The 17379-nt window shown below is 39.9% G+C and overlaps 1 protein-coding gene across 5 annotated transcripts in view; it reads right to left on the reverse strand.

Annotated features, from left to right (window-relative positions):
- The window catches only part of ESRP2 (epithelial splicing regulatory protein 2), a 70961-nt gene extending 53947 nt beyond the window's left edge, over nucleotides 1–17014 (reverse strand). For 2 of the 5 annotated variants that reach the window (XR_016444120.1, XM_090062343.1), the window contains exons 1-2: nucleotides 16536–16990; nucleotides 15580–15708 (exon numbers count right to left, since the gene is read on the reverse strand). Coding sequence is in view for 4 of the 5 variants with exons in the window: in XM_090062343.1 (XP_089918469.1) it covers nucleotides 15580–15708; nucleotides 16536–16670 (264 nt within the window). In the remaining variant the exon portion in view is untranslated. Of the gene's footprint in view, nucleotides 1–15579; nucleotides 15709–16535 lie in introns of all 5 variants that reach the window. The other 3 variants (XM_090062345.1, XM_090062344.1, XM_090062341.1) reach the window with 2 other exon arrangements.
- Between the last annotated feature and the right edge of the window lie 365 nt (nucleotides 17015–17379).

Genomic DNA, 17379 nt, shown 5'->3' on the forward strand with positions numbered 1-17379 from the left:
TTTGTACTCTGGTGTCTCAGGTCCTATCCACATCTAGGAATAATCTGATCTTTAAATGGAACTGTTTTCTGCCCCCTTACTCTATCTGGATGCTGTCTGTCTAATCCACACACTGAAATAATTTAAAACTTGCCAGTACTACAAAGACATGTGTGGACTGCTTCAATAGTATTTGCAACCATGATAACTCCTATTATGCTGGGTAACTTTTTAAACAGAGAATCCTATAGTAACCCCTTGCCTTTGTTCATCTGTTAACTGTTATTCCACATGGCTGATAATGGGTACATGGTGACCTTGTACTGAAATCACAACACACGCAAAAAATGCGCAATCCATCAAGCCATGGCTAATTTCTTTCTGCTTCTGGCAATGCAAAAGAGCTACCATATCTGGTTAATACTCTGAGCCTGGTGCAAGAAGGAAATAATGCTTCTACCCTTCCACAAGAGTGAGGCTTCAATTTAAGCTGAATTTATTTCTGATGAAAAATCATGCAGGTCAAACACCTCTCACCTCAACTTTTATTAGAAGAAGTTACTTTCCATTTCAGAAAAAACAATACAGGAAAAAAAAAAAATCAATATTCTTCTGATTACCAGGTTATGGCTATACCCTCTTTTTGTACTATCACACAGAAATAAAGAACATCAACCCAGTTGCTACAACATTCATTTTCAACTCAAGGAGATGGGTTCAATCACTGCTCTGCCACAGACTTTTGGAGTTGCCAAGTTACTTAGTTGCTCTGTGCCTCAGTTTCCATTCCAAAAGTCTTGAAAAATAACTATATTAATGATGGTACGTTGCTCAAATATTATGCCAAATAAAATGCAAGACAGGTAAGCAGGTAGGTAGGTAGATTCACTGGTTCTCTTAACCCAGTCATTCACATAGTCCAAATTCAAATAGCTTCAAAATGCGCAAATTTGGGCTAGATTTTCCCAAACAGCAGCCAAACTGTGCACCAAGTTTGGAACCACCTTGAATAGTTTCCTCTTGGAGGAATCTCAGGTCACTTCTTAATGGCTGTCAGTCTCGTCTTTTCTTACTACTGCTCTGAAAACAGAATTCTAGCAGCATTTTTTGCCCCTTTTGTGCCAATAAAATAACTAGTGTGCAGTGGAATTACTGTTTGTCCTCCAAGTTGATGCCATTCACATTGGCTGTTACTATGAAAATAATCTATTGTCATTAACTCAGCCAGTTATAGAAATTGACCCATTTCATCTTCCTATGGCAGACTCCAAACAAAATTCTTCAGGGAACAGAACAAGAATTATTTAAAAATAAGGCTCTAATCCAGTATCTCATTGTTCTGAGTATGGTCTTTTCATTGCCGTTTTAAAAAATATATACTTTTCACCAGTAGAAGTTTTCCACCCTTACATTCATGTGCCATGAAGTCTAACTCTTGGGAGCTAATCTGACTGACATCACAATGCCCTAACCACTGGGAAAGAGAGCAACTATGGAGCCTTAGGGGGAAAAGTACATAGAGCTCTTACAATTGTGGGAAAATGTCCAAGAAAAAAATAGAATTACCCATATGAAAGTCTGTCAGAAACTCTCTTAACAGAAAATGGAAAAAATGAACAACTATAAAGGAAAATGGGTTTTAAAAGTATAGTTGAACAATGCCATCTAAAACTTTTTGACCACGTATAGATTAATAAGGAATAATTAGAATGATAAAATATAAAATATCAGAAGTATGTTCACACAGTATCTGCTTAGGGCAAATTTATAGATGTAGTTAAATTATATGCTTGGGTTCAAGACAAAATAAAAGGTATAAGAAAAGCATAAAGTAAAACCCACCCCTCTTATGAGACAGTCTTTTACATTTTCCTTACAACTGGTGACATACGTAGTTAAGATAGTAAACAACAGCTGGCTACTTAAGTTTCAGTTCTTTCTGGAAAACAAGTAGAAAGCTAGTTTTGAGTTTAGGAGAAAAACACTGCCCCAGTCCTGCCAATACAGAGCATTTTATGACTATTTTAGATTAATTATTTCTTAGATGGAAGTTTACAAGAGTCAGGCTATTTGCATGCCTTCCAGCTATGGGCCCCTTCAGCATTTAGCTCAGGTAATTCAATAAAGCACAAAAGGCAAGACTATATTACACAGTAATTAATCTGCAGCTTTTATCTGCAAAAATATAATCAGTTTATTTTAATAGCAAGTGTTTATATACTGAGGCCAAGGACAAGGCACTTGATGTGCTCCTCAGAGAAGACAGAATAGCACATGCCAAAGGTATATAGAACAAGCAGCCCAATATTCCATTATTGTTAGGCTTGCTTTGATGCTGCAGCTGAAGCAGCTGATGATTAATTAAATGTTTGCTTATTGAGGAAAAAAAATCCCTCTACCTTCCAACTAATTCTCCTGGTCTCTTTGTTAGACTATGCAATGGCAACAACAGACATTGCACAAGTCTGCAGCAGAATATGCACCCAAAAGCAAGTTTCAGAGCTTTGAATAACCTAATCTCAGTAAGAGAAGGACTTTGATGGGACTGAACAGCAGCAGCAAAAAAGTAAGGATAAAATCTCAAGTGTTTGAAAGGAAACTCAAAAACTTTAAAAACCATGATGTAGCATGGAGGAAAAAAGAAAACCCTGTAACCCATATAATTTTTCTGGACTTGCTCTTTCATACCAAAACATTTTCTTAAATGTTTTGAAAAAACAAGCAAAAGGTAAGGTTTCTACATAGCTAAAAATAGCACATAACAATGGCTTGAAAAGAAAAGATGAACCTTATAGGCTAACTAAATCAAAGATGCATAAGTAGGGATCTACCTAAATTGTGGGGTTGCCCACGAAAAAATAAAACTTAATAGAAATAAGTTTTTATTATAAGCACCCCACTTGGGAGGGAGAGATACATGCTGGTGGGACAGCACAAAGGGTGAAGCAGACAAGATGGCAGCTGCCCTCTCCCTTCACCCCTTACCCCTCCTCCCCACTGGGCCTCTCTGTCAATCAGTGCTGGGGGGGCATGGCCTCCTCACCAAGCAGCACCAAGCGGCAGGGCCACTGTTAAGTGTCTGGAAAATGAGCTCTTTGTGCCCAGACAAAGCTGTGAAAATCAGTGCATCTCACTGAGAGTTAAGTAAGTCTGAGGCTGCTCTGATCCAGCTCACCATACTGCAGATTGTTTGGCTGGGGCATCAGGGTGTCTCAGTGCAGGGCTACTAAGCAGGCAGCCCCTGCACTAAAGCACCCTCATGACCCAGCCAGCTGGGCCAGTGTCTACATGTGCACTGCTGTGGAGTTAAAAAAAAAACTGCAGCAGGACAGTACTTGTATTTACAAGTACTACCCTGATGCAGAGTTTTCATTTACTCCAGCCTAATAACCCTGCACATGTAGATGCCAAGATGTTCACTGCAGAACTAATTAGTCTGCTCCACAGTAAAAGTCTCATGTAAGCATGCCCACTTGGAAGTTCACGGTGACCTAATTCTACATGCATAAGGACTCTCCATAAATGCTCAAGTTCCAAAATCTCCTGAATTTTCATGCAAGTGCATGCTTTACTAGATATTGCCTGTTAGGCTGTATGGTAGGCCTCCTACCTTAGTAATTCCCCATTAAAATCATGCAAGACTGTATCATTTTACGGAGCTATTTGCTTAGGCTTAGTCTGCTTTCACATTTCATTATTAATATATACACATAAAAAACCTTAAACTAAAAGCTACCTTCAAGAGCCAGCTCACAATACTGGATTGCCTCTCTTTAATGAAGGCAAAATGCCCACTGAATAGTTAAAGAAACAACAGAAAACTACCTTCCATGTTGATAATTTTACTGGCACAACTGCAATTTTAAAGGCTCCTGTACCAGTAAAAGCCTTTGGTAGTTACAGTTAGAGCTGTTTAAAGATTTTTTATACCACTATTTCTTGTTTGGTTCACAAAACCAAAATAAGATATAGCAATGTGGAAGTGTCCCTGGACTTCCACAGCAGGGCAATGTGGTTGGTTTATCTAGGTCAGTATAATTAAATGAGTAAAAAAAATAAATAAAGTTGACCAAGGCAAAATTCTTCAACCTAGGGAACACACATGTTGGCACCCTTTGCAGAACACCTTCAAGTCTACTAAACCAGCACAGCATTTTTGACCCTTTACCCATATTTCTAGATTGTACAATAACAATGTCTCATATTTGTCAGGGGCTGGAGCATTGTGCACTCTACTTGTGCAATCTATTACTTCAGCCTGAAAGACAAGGTTGAACATAATTCCAAAACTGGATTACTCTGTATGATTTCATCATTATATTCCCTACAGTGAAGTCTTGGGTTAAATACAACCTTGCACACACAGTATTCTATATTCACCCCCCACCTCCTCTCTTTCAAGGGCAAACTTTCATTAGCAATGTGATCTTTAGCACTGACTCTATTGATTGTAATGCATGGGACTGCTGTGTTTACTCAACACTGTCTCATTGTTTGTAGTGCCACCCTAACCAGTTGGAGGCCAGCAGCCAGTCCCTGCAATGAAGGAACACACAAATTGGCTTTTTCCACAGCGATTTTTAAAAAGAAATGTTTTTCTCCCCTTTTATTTTTTAAGCAGAAAGATGAAAAAGATGGGTAGGTTGGGGAATGAGGTGAAGGAATGCCACTCAACCCATCTCCATACACTTCAGTCTTCATCAAGATACCTCATGCTTCTGCTTTGCCCTGATTCTTAATCTTGCCACAGCAGTTTAAGTGCTTGAGCTGGAAGTAAGAAGCCTTTGGTTTCATGAAGGAGTGGCTTAGCTTCATTTTTCAAATGCTCCATTCCCTGTGAAGAGCCCTAAAACACAAACCTATGTGAACTGGCTGCACCTTGAAAATAAACTGGCCTCTCTGACTCCCCTCACCTCCACAACACATAGGGATTTTTGCTTGCCTCAACCAGGATACTTTTTTTACAAACATTAAAGGATGCTGTTAAGTGTGGAGTAGCCCCTTAACACACTATCACTGTCACACTCCAGAATCTGTCCCTGCTCAAAACAGCTCAAAACTGGCCCTGGCAGCAAGATCCTGCAGGACAGACATTAGCCATGCGTGACGAAAGGGGAAAAAGGGACGGGCAAAACAAGTTTTAAAAAAAATGCTAAAATGTCTAAAATAGTCCGTCTCCTTCAAGGCTTGGAAAACCTGTGTGTCTCTTCCCCTTCCCCCATATATCCGTGCTGCTAGCAGCACATGAAATACATATTACATATTGCACTGAATGCAGTACAGAAGGAGGAAGAAAGGAAGGTAAGCTTTTACTACCTTGATAGGAGCTGTCTCCATCACCCCTCCCCCCTCCAGCTGTCTGTCTGTACCAACTAGCGAAGCCAGTACCAGAAACCCTTCTGTCAATAAGGCAATCCCAACTGACTTATAAATCTTACCTAATCAGGAAGCAATGCACCACAAGATACCACCACTACACGCAGAAGAGATATATTAGGAGAACAGCATCTGTCCCTACCCTACCTCCCATGTTTCTGTACTCAGTTACCTCCAACAGTGCTATACAGTAGCTGTATGCAGGCTAATACTGGAGAAGCATCAAATCATTAATGTAACAGAATCACTTCTGATATTTGTTTAGAATAGATGTGTGCATATGCCTATGCACATGCTGTAAAAGCCAATTCATACCTACTCACAGAATGTAAAATTTAAGCACATTTAAGAGTGTTCCCAAGAACAGGACCTTCACAGTCATCTTGCAAGGTTGTATCACTGTCAGATGAAGATCCACACTACTGACAGCTCAAGAGAAGTTCTTGAGCTCAAATGACACCCTTTTAAAGCCAAAAGATGTTTCAAGGGAGTCGAGAACTAAGAATGACCACTACTTTCAGAGCTTATAGAACCAAGTGCAAAACCCATTCCTTCAAATTTCTCTCTACTTTTCAAGCTTTTCTATACAGATGACAGCAGCAAGAAAGTAGACATATTTGTTACCTTTCAATCAGCTCCTACAGGAGCAGAAGGGAAGCTGGGTTTAATTATTATTGTTGTTGTTGTTGCTGCAGCTGCTTTTCTGCTATTGAACTACAAAATTTCTCACACACTACTCAGCATTTATCTACTCTAAATACACCATTTGGCAAAGGACAAATACAATGACTGTCTAGCTTCGCAGGACATGAGCATATTGGGTTAAAGAACAGGTTGGCAAAGCAATTGTATCTTTTCTACAAAAGTGGCAGGGCTATCCTGACACATTTAGAGACTAGAATAGGTTGGGAATGGTTTCAAGAACATAAGCTCATCAAACATATCAGAGGTGAGACAGATAAGGTCCCAAAGGAAGATACCACAGCAAGCAAAACCACAATCCAATGCATTCTGATGGCTTTTCAAACAATTCAGTTCCTACCCGTGTACTGAAGTGATGAGACAACTGCAATAAGAGTAGTAGGAAAAATTGTTCATTACCAACAGAAACAGGAGATGTGGTTTTCTGGAATTGTTATGCAGAGTTTGTGATTTTGCAACTCTTTTCTATGAAAAGACAAGAAGAACTTTATTTGTAACAAAGAAGAAAACATCTATGAAACAATTATGGGGGTTTTTTTTAGAGATTTAATTCAGCAAAATGAAGAAAGGAAAGGAAAACTAATTGAGAAGTTCAGCAAACACATTTTTAAAGCTTTGTTGCTGTTGATAATGGGTCAGGATGGATAAATCCATGCAACTGATGCATCTGTAAACCATACACTTTTAGATCATCATTCCTTCCCAAAATCCTTCTACCAGCAACTGACTAGATGGTAAGCAGACAAGGTTCTTTTAGTAAATGTGATATCTTTTATTAGGCAAACTAAATAGTTGGAAAAAATGTTCTTTTTAAGCTTTCGGACACAAACACCCTTCTTCAGACATAGGGAGAGTCTAGATGGTAAGCATTTATTGTTATATTGAATATGCCAGGTTAAGTCTACGCTAAGAGTTTCTTCTTCCAGAGAAAAGGGGACTTGGATATCAAATACTCTCTCTGCATTTGTGGATTATTAAAATGTTTACACATTACTGAAAGTTCTCTCTTTATAATCATTCTTCTGAATACAGGTTTGTCAACAAGGAAAAAAATAAAACCAGAAGGCAGCTACTCACATAATTACAGACAAGAGATGGACAGAATTAGTGTTTGTATTTCTATCAAAGCACTTAAACTTTTAGGGGAAAAGAAAGCAATGAGCCAAAGGGCAAAAAGTAGTCTCTGAAAAAGGGACCATCCCCTATATTAAACAAAGTATTAAATGCAATGGTGTTGCATAAAGCAGGCATTATGAGGGCAGTTACTCCACAACCAAAGACCAATTAGCCTTTTTATAGCTCTTGCCACAATACTGGCTTGCTACCTACAACAAAAGCCAGTCAGCATCTATGCTTTACTAATATGCCAAACTACCCCACCTAGATGTGCCACAACATGTTGAGAAAGGTGTTGTCTTGATTTAGCAGTGGTTAACTACACAGCATCTGCAAGAATGAGGCTTAGAGACACTAAAAGTGCTTAGTACAGCAATGTGCAGAAGCACTGGCTCTGCAGTCCTAGAGTAAGAAAGCCTGAGGTTGAATCCACTCAATCTTTACTAGTTAGTCTAAACCGCATATATTGAACCAATAAGTGAAAGGATATTTACTTTTGATTCTGGAAATGCAGCCAGATCCCTGCAGTGGCCCAGGTCAGAAGTCTGGGGCACCAGACTATGCCACCCTGGAGCAGACAGCTTGGACCAAGGCTAGCACATCCACCCTGCGAGGGGGGTTTGAGGGGAAAGTGAAAAGCATCCCGGGGGACAGAGAGTTAACCTGAATTTGGAGGGGATCTAAGATAGAAGTTCAATAAACCAATTTAACCTAAATCAGTTAAGTCTATACTACATCCAACCAGGTTCATCTTAAACCAGTTTTGGTCATTTTGAATGCAGTTTATGTGCACTGAATTTCTGTTGTGTTACAGATTTGAACTGGCTTCTGATCACTTAACCGGTTTATGTGCAATTTCTCTGTTTAACACATGAGCTTCCACAAGGACAAGACTGAAGACTCATAGGAGAGCAGTGGAATAAAAACAAGGCAATGTGAAAGAACCAATATTGTTCCACGGAAATAATTTAGTTTCTTAAGCTGGTGAAACCATTTTTCACATCACTCTCAGGTCTGCGGGTTTTGTTTTAATTAAAAGTGCTTAAACTCCAGGACCAGGATTCTTAGTTCAGCAAGACACCTAGGGGGTATTCTGACAATACCATGACTCATTACCAGCACATTTGACTGAATAAATGCTTAGAGTAAGGTAAAGGAAATAAGCCAAATATCCTCTGGGGTCAGATGCTTCTAACTCAGCAGTCACTGCATCAGACTATATGAGCCCTTTGCTTTCAGATAAGACACTATTTACTGTTTAGAAAAACACTGAGCTACAAGAGCATTCAAGTCCTACACACCACCACGAAAATGTTAGACTATATTAATGACACATGCGCTTGAAAAGTTACATGGCTTCCAAGCATATCATCATGTTATCCAATGTGAAAATATGAACAATCCAAGCAATGCTTTAACAGGTCATTGTGATGATTTACTTTCTAATAGCTGCTAAGCTATCCCAACCTGATAAGTTTCAGTTACTGTTTAATTCTGCCAGAAGCAGATAGTAGCGTCAGGCAGGAAAGAGTATGCAAACTTTTCCTGTTCACAACTGAAACAAGGTATAATCTCTCACTAAGAGGCAGAACTAATTTGGGCCAGTTCTCAAAATGATGACAACAATGGTAGCTTATGGGATACTGGATTTTTTTCCTTGATCTGCAAATAGTCATATAATTTCAGGGAAGTTGCTTACCCTACCAATCTCATTTTAATCAGACGTAAAATGAATTTAAACATAATTTGTAGAGGAAGCAAATCTTAATGAGGCTTATATGACCGTTTTATAAGGTTAATAATCCTTATACAGTAGTTGGGTTGATCAAAACTCTTATGGCCTTTAGACACGTAAAAATTATTACATTGACATATTCCCTATAAAGTACAAACTCTGTCGATAATGCACACATCTACGTGACATAATGATCCTTTCTCCAGAACCATTTTATATGCAAGCCCTTGTTTGGCCTAGAGGACAATCAGGGGTAAGCAGTCCAAATGTGACCCACAGGGAACTGCATTTTTAGTGAAAACACACACCACACCTCTAAAGGTATAGACTTTGGGCATCAATTAACCATTCTTTTCCACTGCCAATGATATGAAATCCCACTCTTGTATCCAGAGCCCAAAGCACAAAGATATGGAGAAACTACAGACTACAAAACTACACGCAAGACTCTTTTAACTAATATATTGCTAAATTCAGTAGTAAATTGGAAATAGAAAAATATTTCACATGCAGGACCAGAATATTACATAAAGCTGATTGCAATAGGTTTGTTTCTGTAGCTGGCACCTGAGGAGTTCACTGCAGGAAGTTGCACACATGCACAGAGCAGGTTTTGTTTTTTTTTTAAATGGCATACAGTATCCTTCTAATTTACTCTCAAGCAGGAGTTCCAGCTTGCACACCTATTCAACAAAACAAATAATTAAATACACTGTCCTGTTCTCCTGAGCTAGCCAGCTAAGCCAAAACACTATTTAAAAAGTTTGTATTCAGCCATTCAAAATAGTTGTAAATTTATTTTAAATCATTAAATGCCCTCCTTAAAAGGAATATGTTTTTCCCTCCATTCCCCTGAAGCAGCGTTTTAAGAAGCTGAGCAAGCTTGGACTCTGTTCCCCTACTTCCTTCGAGAGCAAATCACCATCAGCATTTACATGATTGGAAGTGCTGATAAGCTTTTCAACAGTGGCTTCATTTCACCCATTTCCTAAAGTTAATCAAAAGTCCCCATGTAGAAGAAAATATAGAGCTGGTAAGTGGAACTGGGAATATATATGACCATCTAGTCAATGGGTGTTGTCCTTTGTGTCAAAGAATTCTAGTTTAGCACTTGCGTCTGCTTCCTCACACCCATGCAAAATTCTGCGCTTCACTTTGCACCCTGAAGACTGGTTTGGCATCTTGGCAATTCATGCTGAGGATCTAAACACTACTGTGGAAATAACAGCCTGCTTGGTTACAAATGCCAACTGATCACTAAACACCTGTTCCAAGTTTCAGAGAAATAACAAGGCAATTACTCCAAAACTCAACTGTATTTGATAGCAGTATTTGGATAAAATTTCTTCAGAATAATATGAAGTTGAAAGACCCATTATAAACTTCAGTTCTTAAATTGCAGCTTTTTGTGGGTTGCAAGTTGAGTACTTCAGAGAATCTATCTAAAGTTTGTCATTAACTGCAAAGTCAACTCAAGTTATCTACACTCTACTTACTACCTGAGTTTGCCTAGAAGTGAGGGGTGTCCTTACTGCAAACTGTCACATGAACTGCTGCGTTCAAATTGATGCTGAATGTACTCTAGTGTAGTGTTAAAGCTGTGGGGAGCACGTCCCACAGCTACTGCACTAAAGTGAGGTGGATCATTCTACTGGTTGTATTTTAGTGAAGTATGAGAGAATTTGTCCTGACATGGCACAGGAGGAACTGTAGGAAAGTACTGGAGGCCTAGTGGCAGGTTGATAGAACAAGACTGTACCTACACTAAATTGCCTTGTTTACACAACTCACCAGACCCTAACTTGGGCTTAAAAAAAAAGTTACTGCACTTCAGCTAGTAGGTTTTGGGCATCAAACCTGAGTTAGGAATAACACTTTAGTTGTGACTTGAGCTCCACGATGAAAACAAATCTTGAAGTGCTTAAGTCACCATATTCCCTTTTTCCTGTTACTTAATTTTCGCTCAGTTAAAGCCTACCACATGATGACAGAGTTCTTAAGTAAAACTGCTATTCTCCTTCATCCACATCAATTGCTCCATTTTTTCAAAATGGAAGTTAAAAAAAAAAAAATTCAGCCAACATTTCTGCTAGCATTTTGGAGTGCAGAACATGGAAAAAGGATGCTGAAAGACACTGAGAAAGTGCACTGTTTAAATATAGAGTGAGTTATGTTGCTTCCATTATTGCAAGATGCCCACAGTATTGCCAAGAGCACACATTTAAAAACCATGTGTCAAGCCTCCAAACTCATAAGATTGGCATTAAAAAAACTTCAGATACAAATGATTTTGCATTCTTTTTATTTTATTTCTGGCATCTGTGCTCTTATGGTAAGAGGAGGATGTAATACAAGTCTTGTTAAATGAAGTTGCAACCTGTTGATCAGGCTACAGGAATTTACTGTTTCTTTCCGTTTCCTAGTTTAAGGGCAAACAACTATCTTGTTTCCTGATTGTTCAGGTTATGTTTGGTAAAATACGTTGTGTGTGTGGCTCATTTGCTGGGTTGATAAAAGAAAATTTTTGTAATGGTGCATTTAGCAATTTGCTTTTATGGCTACCTGAGTGAATGGCAAACCTGTTAGTATTTTCAACTTGTGCTTGATTCCAGGCTCTCTAAGTGAGAGAAGACTAAATGCTCTGGGGTAACTTGACTCAACAGATAATGTGATGAAAGGCCTGAAAATTTAGGACAGTCCAAAAGGAAAATATCCAAGTAGAACAAAAAAAGCCATTGCAAATGGTTACATAACTGAATTTGGGCGGCATTTTTTGAGAGGCGAGATATGAAACTTCCTTAATTATGGAAACCTTCCTCTTTTTATGAATGTTTCTCAAAGTAAATCAGTAACAGGGCATAAAAGACACCACATACTTTCATATTGTAAACATTTCTCTATTGTAGTTACTTTTTTAAAGCTCTGTCCACTATCAGGTTGGTATGTGAATGGCACAACTATGCTAGGGAAACAGGGTGACCATATTTTTAAAGAAAATCCAGGACCCTGTCCCCCACCCTCCTCCCCCAAGTCAGTGGTGCTGCTGCAGGCAGAGGCAGGTGGTCCAGTCTGCTCGCCTTACTCCTGGCCCACTGTGCTACTCCACTTCCCTGCCAGGCTCCGCCCCATGCCCTTCCCTGCAACAGCCAATTTTGGGACTTTTCTTTCAATTTGCATCAACCAGCCAGGACACTGAGTCAGCCTATGAAATCTGGGACTTAAATAGGTGAAACTTGCTATGCTTAGCCATGACCCTTGTAAAGCACTCAGAGAACTGAGACATAAGCAGCGTTATCATTTCTTACAGCATTTTGTCTTTTACTTAAATAAAGTTCCATCACCTAGAGTCAGAGAAATGCATGAGAAGCTCAACCTTCACATTTTATTTGAACACAAATAAAGATCAGCTTCATGGTTGGAGAAGTGCCTGAAAATACACTGATCTTACTGTAAAGGCTCAGAAACCAGAAAGCAAACAAAGACTGTTAAATTAAATGTCTTAAAAATCATGGGATTTTTCTACAATCTCATGACTGAGAATTGGAGGGTAGCTGATTAACGCTTGGAAGGAAATAATGTTAAAGCTGGCAAGGCTTTCTTTTTAATGCCAAGCCCAGATACTTCTGTGTAGCTTTGCTCTATATTAAGAGGCATTTATTTAGGATTTGTTGCTTGTACCCTGACATAAATCTAAACCAGCAAAAGGAGTTGATCATAGGTTTTCAAGTACAGAGATGACTGATTTAGAAATTAAGTCTTGGAGTCATTTCCATTTTGAATCCTCTGCACATGACTCAAAAGATACAGACTTAAAAATTCATGAAAGAGCCATATGTCCATCTTTGTGCAGTAACACAAAGCTTTCCAACTGTGACACTATGGGTGTGTCTACATGAGATGCTTACTTTGCAAGTAGCATGCTAGGCAAAAACCATGCTAATATGCTACTGTGTAGTAGTACTAAGCTACTGCACTGTAAGCATCACTAAGAAACTGTGTGCCAATGCTATTATGCAGTAGAGTTACTGTGCATTGATTTAGTACTTGGTGAGCCAAGTACTAACTTAATGTACAGTAACTACGATGCATTAATGAACATGTAGATGCACACTGTATATCATAAAACATAACTGCACACTCAGCTCTCTACAGGTATGGATGGGAGTGTACCGCTTTAGAACAGTCAAAATAAATTTAATAAATTGATTATTTTTCTTTGAAAAAGATACTGTCTGAGCTTTGAAACTATTTTTAGGATAACGCTACATAGCTGTCCCTGGAGAAGATGGTCAGTTTTGTTCAGGGGAATACATGTTTTCTAGAACTAACATCAAAAAATCTAATTAAAAGACATCTCTTCAATTAAAGCCTCTAATCCACAATTAAGGAACTCAGAGCATATGCCTTTGATGGTGAACATGGAAAGCTCTCTGAATAAGAAGTAATCTCTTTTTGTTCAATGGAACGGCTCAGCCTCACTCACTATTAAATCGCCACCTAGAAAACAAAGCTGAGAGTTACCATCTATTGACATACTGTGATTTGGAAACAGTCTCCAGGACAAGCAGAGACTTAGAAACTCAAGGCAAAGTCAGAATAGCCAGTGAGGGTTCTGATGATGTGGCTGGCATGGGTGTGTAACCACCCCTCCACTTCTCCACAATGATTCAATCAAATGGAAAGCCAGTTTCATATACTCAGTTTTGCAATCTTATATCCAGGCATATGTTTATACTGGTGTTTTTAAAAAACAACTTTAGTTAATTCCCCTTTTTAAAAGCATGTCTCCATTTGCAAAAATAAATTTAAATGAAAAAGAAAATAAAACCTAGATTTACTGACTACACTTAAAATCCTTGATACCAGCAGAGCATTCAAGGGTCATGACAGATGCAGGATTTGGCACTATACCCATAGCATTTAAATTCTCCTGTTTTCCACCCCAGGATATAAGCACTTCATAGGCATTAATTAATAAACCTTTCCACACCCCCTTGAAATCAAATAGCATCACCATCTCCTTTTTTCCCCCTCCTTCTTCAGATATGGAAACAAAGGCACAGATTAATTGAACTGCCCATGGCAAAAAACTGCAACAGGCAGAGGAACACACATCTTGAATGCCATTCCAGTGCTTTAAAGCAGAATCCTCCTTCCTCAACTGAATGGATGTACCACCCAAAAAGAAAAAAGGAAAAAAGAAAGATGTTTTGCAAGAGTCTGCACCACACCTCCACACAAAGGTACTATTTCCCTTTATAGGCTGAAGTTGATCCACCTACAGTGCAATTTATGACAATAAGATACAATTGCTCATAAAAGTATTGAATATAATTAAAGTATGTCTGTTATAAAGGTAAACAGAGTGTACTTTGCTAAGCTGTTCCAGATGCTTTCAGTGCAAGATCTGGGACAAGATCAAACCTGCAGCTGTACGTTTTCTCAGGGGTTAGTTCAAAGCTACACAAATCACTTTACACTCTTAGCCTCTTGTGAAACCTGTGTAACAAACAATCATAAAAGATACTGCCAGCACAATTAATTTTGAAAGATAAGTTAACACTGAGGGTACATAATTGTGCATTAATACTTCAGAACACAGTCAGGTCAAGTACAGTGAGATGTTAAACATCTAGCATCAAAAAAGAATTTGCACCCACTCCGCCAAGTTGTGCATGTTTCAGGAGATATTAAAGCAACATGAACCTGTTTTACTGCCTAAGCAAGTTTCTCTCTGAAGCACACCTACAGTGATTCAAATGAGTTGTGGAAAGTCAGTTTTATATACTCCACAAATATGCATTACTATTTTTCCTTTCATGTACATGTCACTCAGCTATCAAGTTTTAAAAAAAGACAGAAAGCCACTATATACATACATACAGTCTATATACACTAACATTGAAAAAACCCCACCTGTTTCTTGAACTGTGAGAATCATGAGAAAATATAAGTTATTGTATTACCCAATACTGAAGTGATGCAAAGTGGTTCATAGAGCAAAGTGCATCAATAGTAGAAACAAGCAACAAAAAGAAAGGTTTTATCTTCCCTCTACTATGAATTTAGATTCAGACTTAAAAATGTCTCTATCACTACAATTACCCAGTTTGATAATTAAAGATAATTCAGTGAAACATGAAAGAGAAGTCATGCACTCACTGCACAGGTAATACTTTACAGAAACTTAAGTTTTCCAGTTAATTACTTTTTTAAGACTGAATTATTTTTTCAGAACATGAGAAAGACAAGGCTTGACATCAGCACTGAGGCTGCTGGATCATATAGTGGACAGGTACTTCTTTGATCAAATCTCTCTTTCAAAAATGTAGTTAGCATGGTTAAATTCAGATGGAGCCTTGAGTTAGAAATTTAGGTTAAAGTCAGGACAGAGGCCAGGCAGAACAAAAAAGGGGTCAGAACTCCAGAATGCCAGCTCAAAAACTGCTACATTGTACATAGACCATTATTCAATTCCTCTGTTTGTTTGTTTCCCCCGAAGTCCAGTTGCAGATAGCTCAGGTCTCTCCAGAGGGTCAGTTTCAAGGTGTTGCTGGTTCTGAAACAGCAGTGATTTCAAAGCCAAAGGCAAAATCAAGTCTATTTGCTTTATTGCATCAGTTGAGGGTTAACCTTGGGAGCAAGATTCATCTGCCCTGGTTAGTCCTCACCTGTTGGAGAACTCGGTCCAAAGGCTCAGCTTTGCTCAGTCCCTCTGGTGTTAAGCCACTCACTTCTCGACATGGGTCACTCAACTCCGGATTGTCTGCTTTCACCAGGGATTTGTGCAATGTCCCTACCTGAAAACATTTAAGCAGGGGAAGATGTGAGGAGCCAGGGAAGGAGTCCCTTCTTCCACTGCACTCAGAAATGCGGGGAAGATCCAGGCCCTCTTTCCGAAACAGCTGTACACACGCACCAACAAGCAATGATTTGACCAAAAACAATAACAAGGCATTTGTCAATTTCACAAATCAAAGCCTCTGAACCTCTTTTCCTTCCCTTCCACCCCAAAACACTCGTCTGTTGCCAGGGCCCAGGCGGGCTGGAGAGGCCTCGGGAGAAGACCTCTCGCCCCTCACAAGCCAGGGCGGCTTCTGGCTGGAATCGGGTCATTTTGATGAGAAAAAAATGAGAACGGTAACAGTGCCTGGAAGGGCAGGAGCAGGGGTCAGTCCACCCTAGCCGGCTCCTGCCCATTGTGTTTCAAAGAAGTCCTGCAGGTTGACTTAGGAATGAAGCTCATAGAAAAAGTGAAGAGTTGGAGCATGAGGAGAAGAGGCGAAGCACAAGGCCGACCCACTTCTCGAGGGGGTCCTTTGGCGGCGGGGGGGACGGGGACGTCTTTTAAGACTCCAAAAACGAAGGGGAAAAAATCCCTAAACGGAATTAATGTCTTTAAAAGGGGAGCCCAACGGAGAAGGGCTTTAAAAATATATACGTAAGTCTTTGCAAACTAAAGTCCGCGCCCTCCTCCTCCCCGGTGCATTTGTGAAATGAACAAACGGCCCCGGGCGCGGGTCGGTGCCGCGGGCCATGTGGCGCAGCCCGGCGGCCGCGGCCGGGGGCTCCTGCCGCCGGCCTGGAGCCCTAAACGCAACGTGGAGGGAAGAGGGTGAAGCCATACCTTCTTGCTGTGCAGATCCACAACTTGCCACACCAAGAGAATTAGTTCCCTCTCATCCGAACCCAGTTTAGCCCCATATGCACCAGCTGTTGCCCCAAACAACACCACCAAAGAGTCACTGTGCGAAGCCGTCATGACCACAGGGGGAAACAACTACAATCAAAAGCAGAGGTCAAAAAAAAAAAAAAAGAGGAGAAAGACAGACAAAAACAAAATGCAAAAATCCCCACAAAGGCTGGTCCCCGTCCTCCAAGTGATCACAGGCAAATAAAAGGACAAGGAGGAACGATATGAAGAGAAGAGCTCCCGGGGCTGGGAAGGTTTAAGGCGAAAATGGAGAAAACTTCTTGCAGCTCTACCTGTTCCCAGTGATTACTTCCCCCGGGTCTGATTGGGAGGTGAAATTAACAAGCTGTGGGTTTCTCTCCCTCTGACATCACGGTAGGACCCAGCCTGGGCTTGAGCTTTTTTTCTTTTCTTTTTTTTTTTTTTTTTTGCCTCTTCTCCTAAGTTACCTGCCCTGGACTCAGCCCATGTGACTCTAGTCAATCTCCCAAAGGGACAAGGCCATTGGGTCTTTGGAAAAGGTGTAGGAGGGACATAGGGAGAATCAACGTGTGGAGGATCCTGCCTGATTGGTTTTTGAGAGAGATCAGAAGAACCCCCCCCCGCTTCTCTATTTAATTCTGCCTCCAGGAAGTGCCTTTACCTGTTTTCAGTTTTACAGGAGTCTTTTATCAGCAAGTGGAATGCGATGTGCAGCTGAATTTTAAAGAGACACGAGGCCTTCGAGGGTTTGTTCGCTCACTTCTGAAGGGGGGGTTGCCCGAACGCTGTCGGGTAT

The sequence above is a fragment of the Crocodylus siamensis genome, chromosome 9 (assembly GCF_052110815.1).
Source record: "Crocodylus siamensis isolate JL-2025a chromosome 9, ASM5211081v1, whole genome shotgun sequence".
Taxonomy (NCBI): domain Eukaryota; kingdom Metazoa; phylum Chordata; order Crocodylia; family Crocodylidae; genus Crocodylus; species Crocodylus siamensis.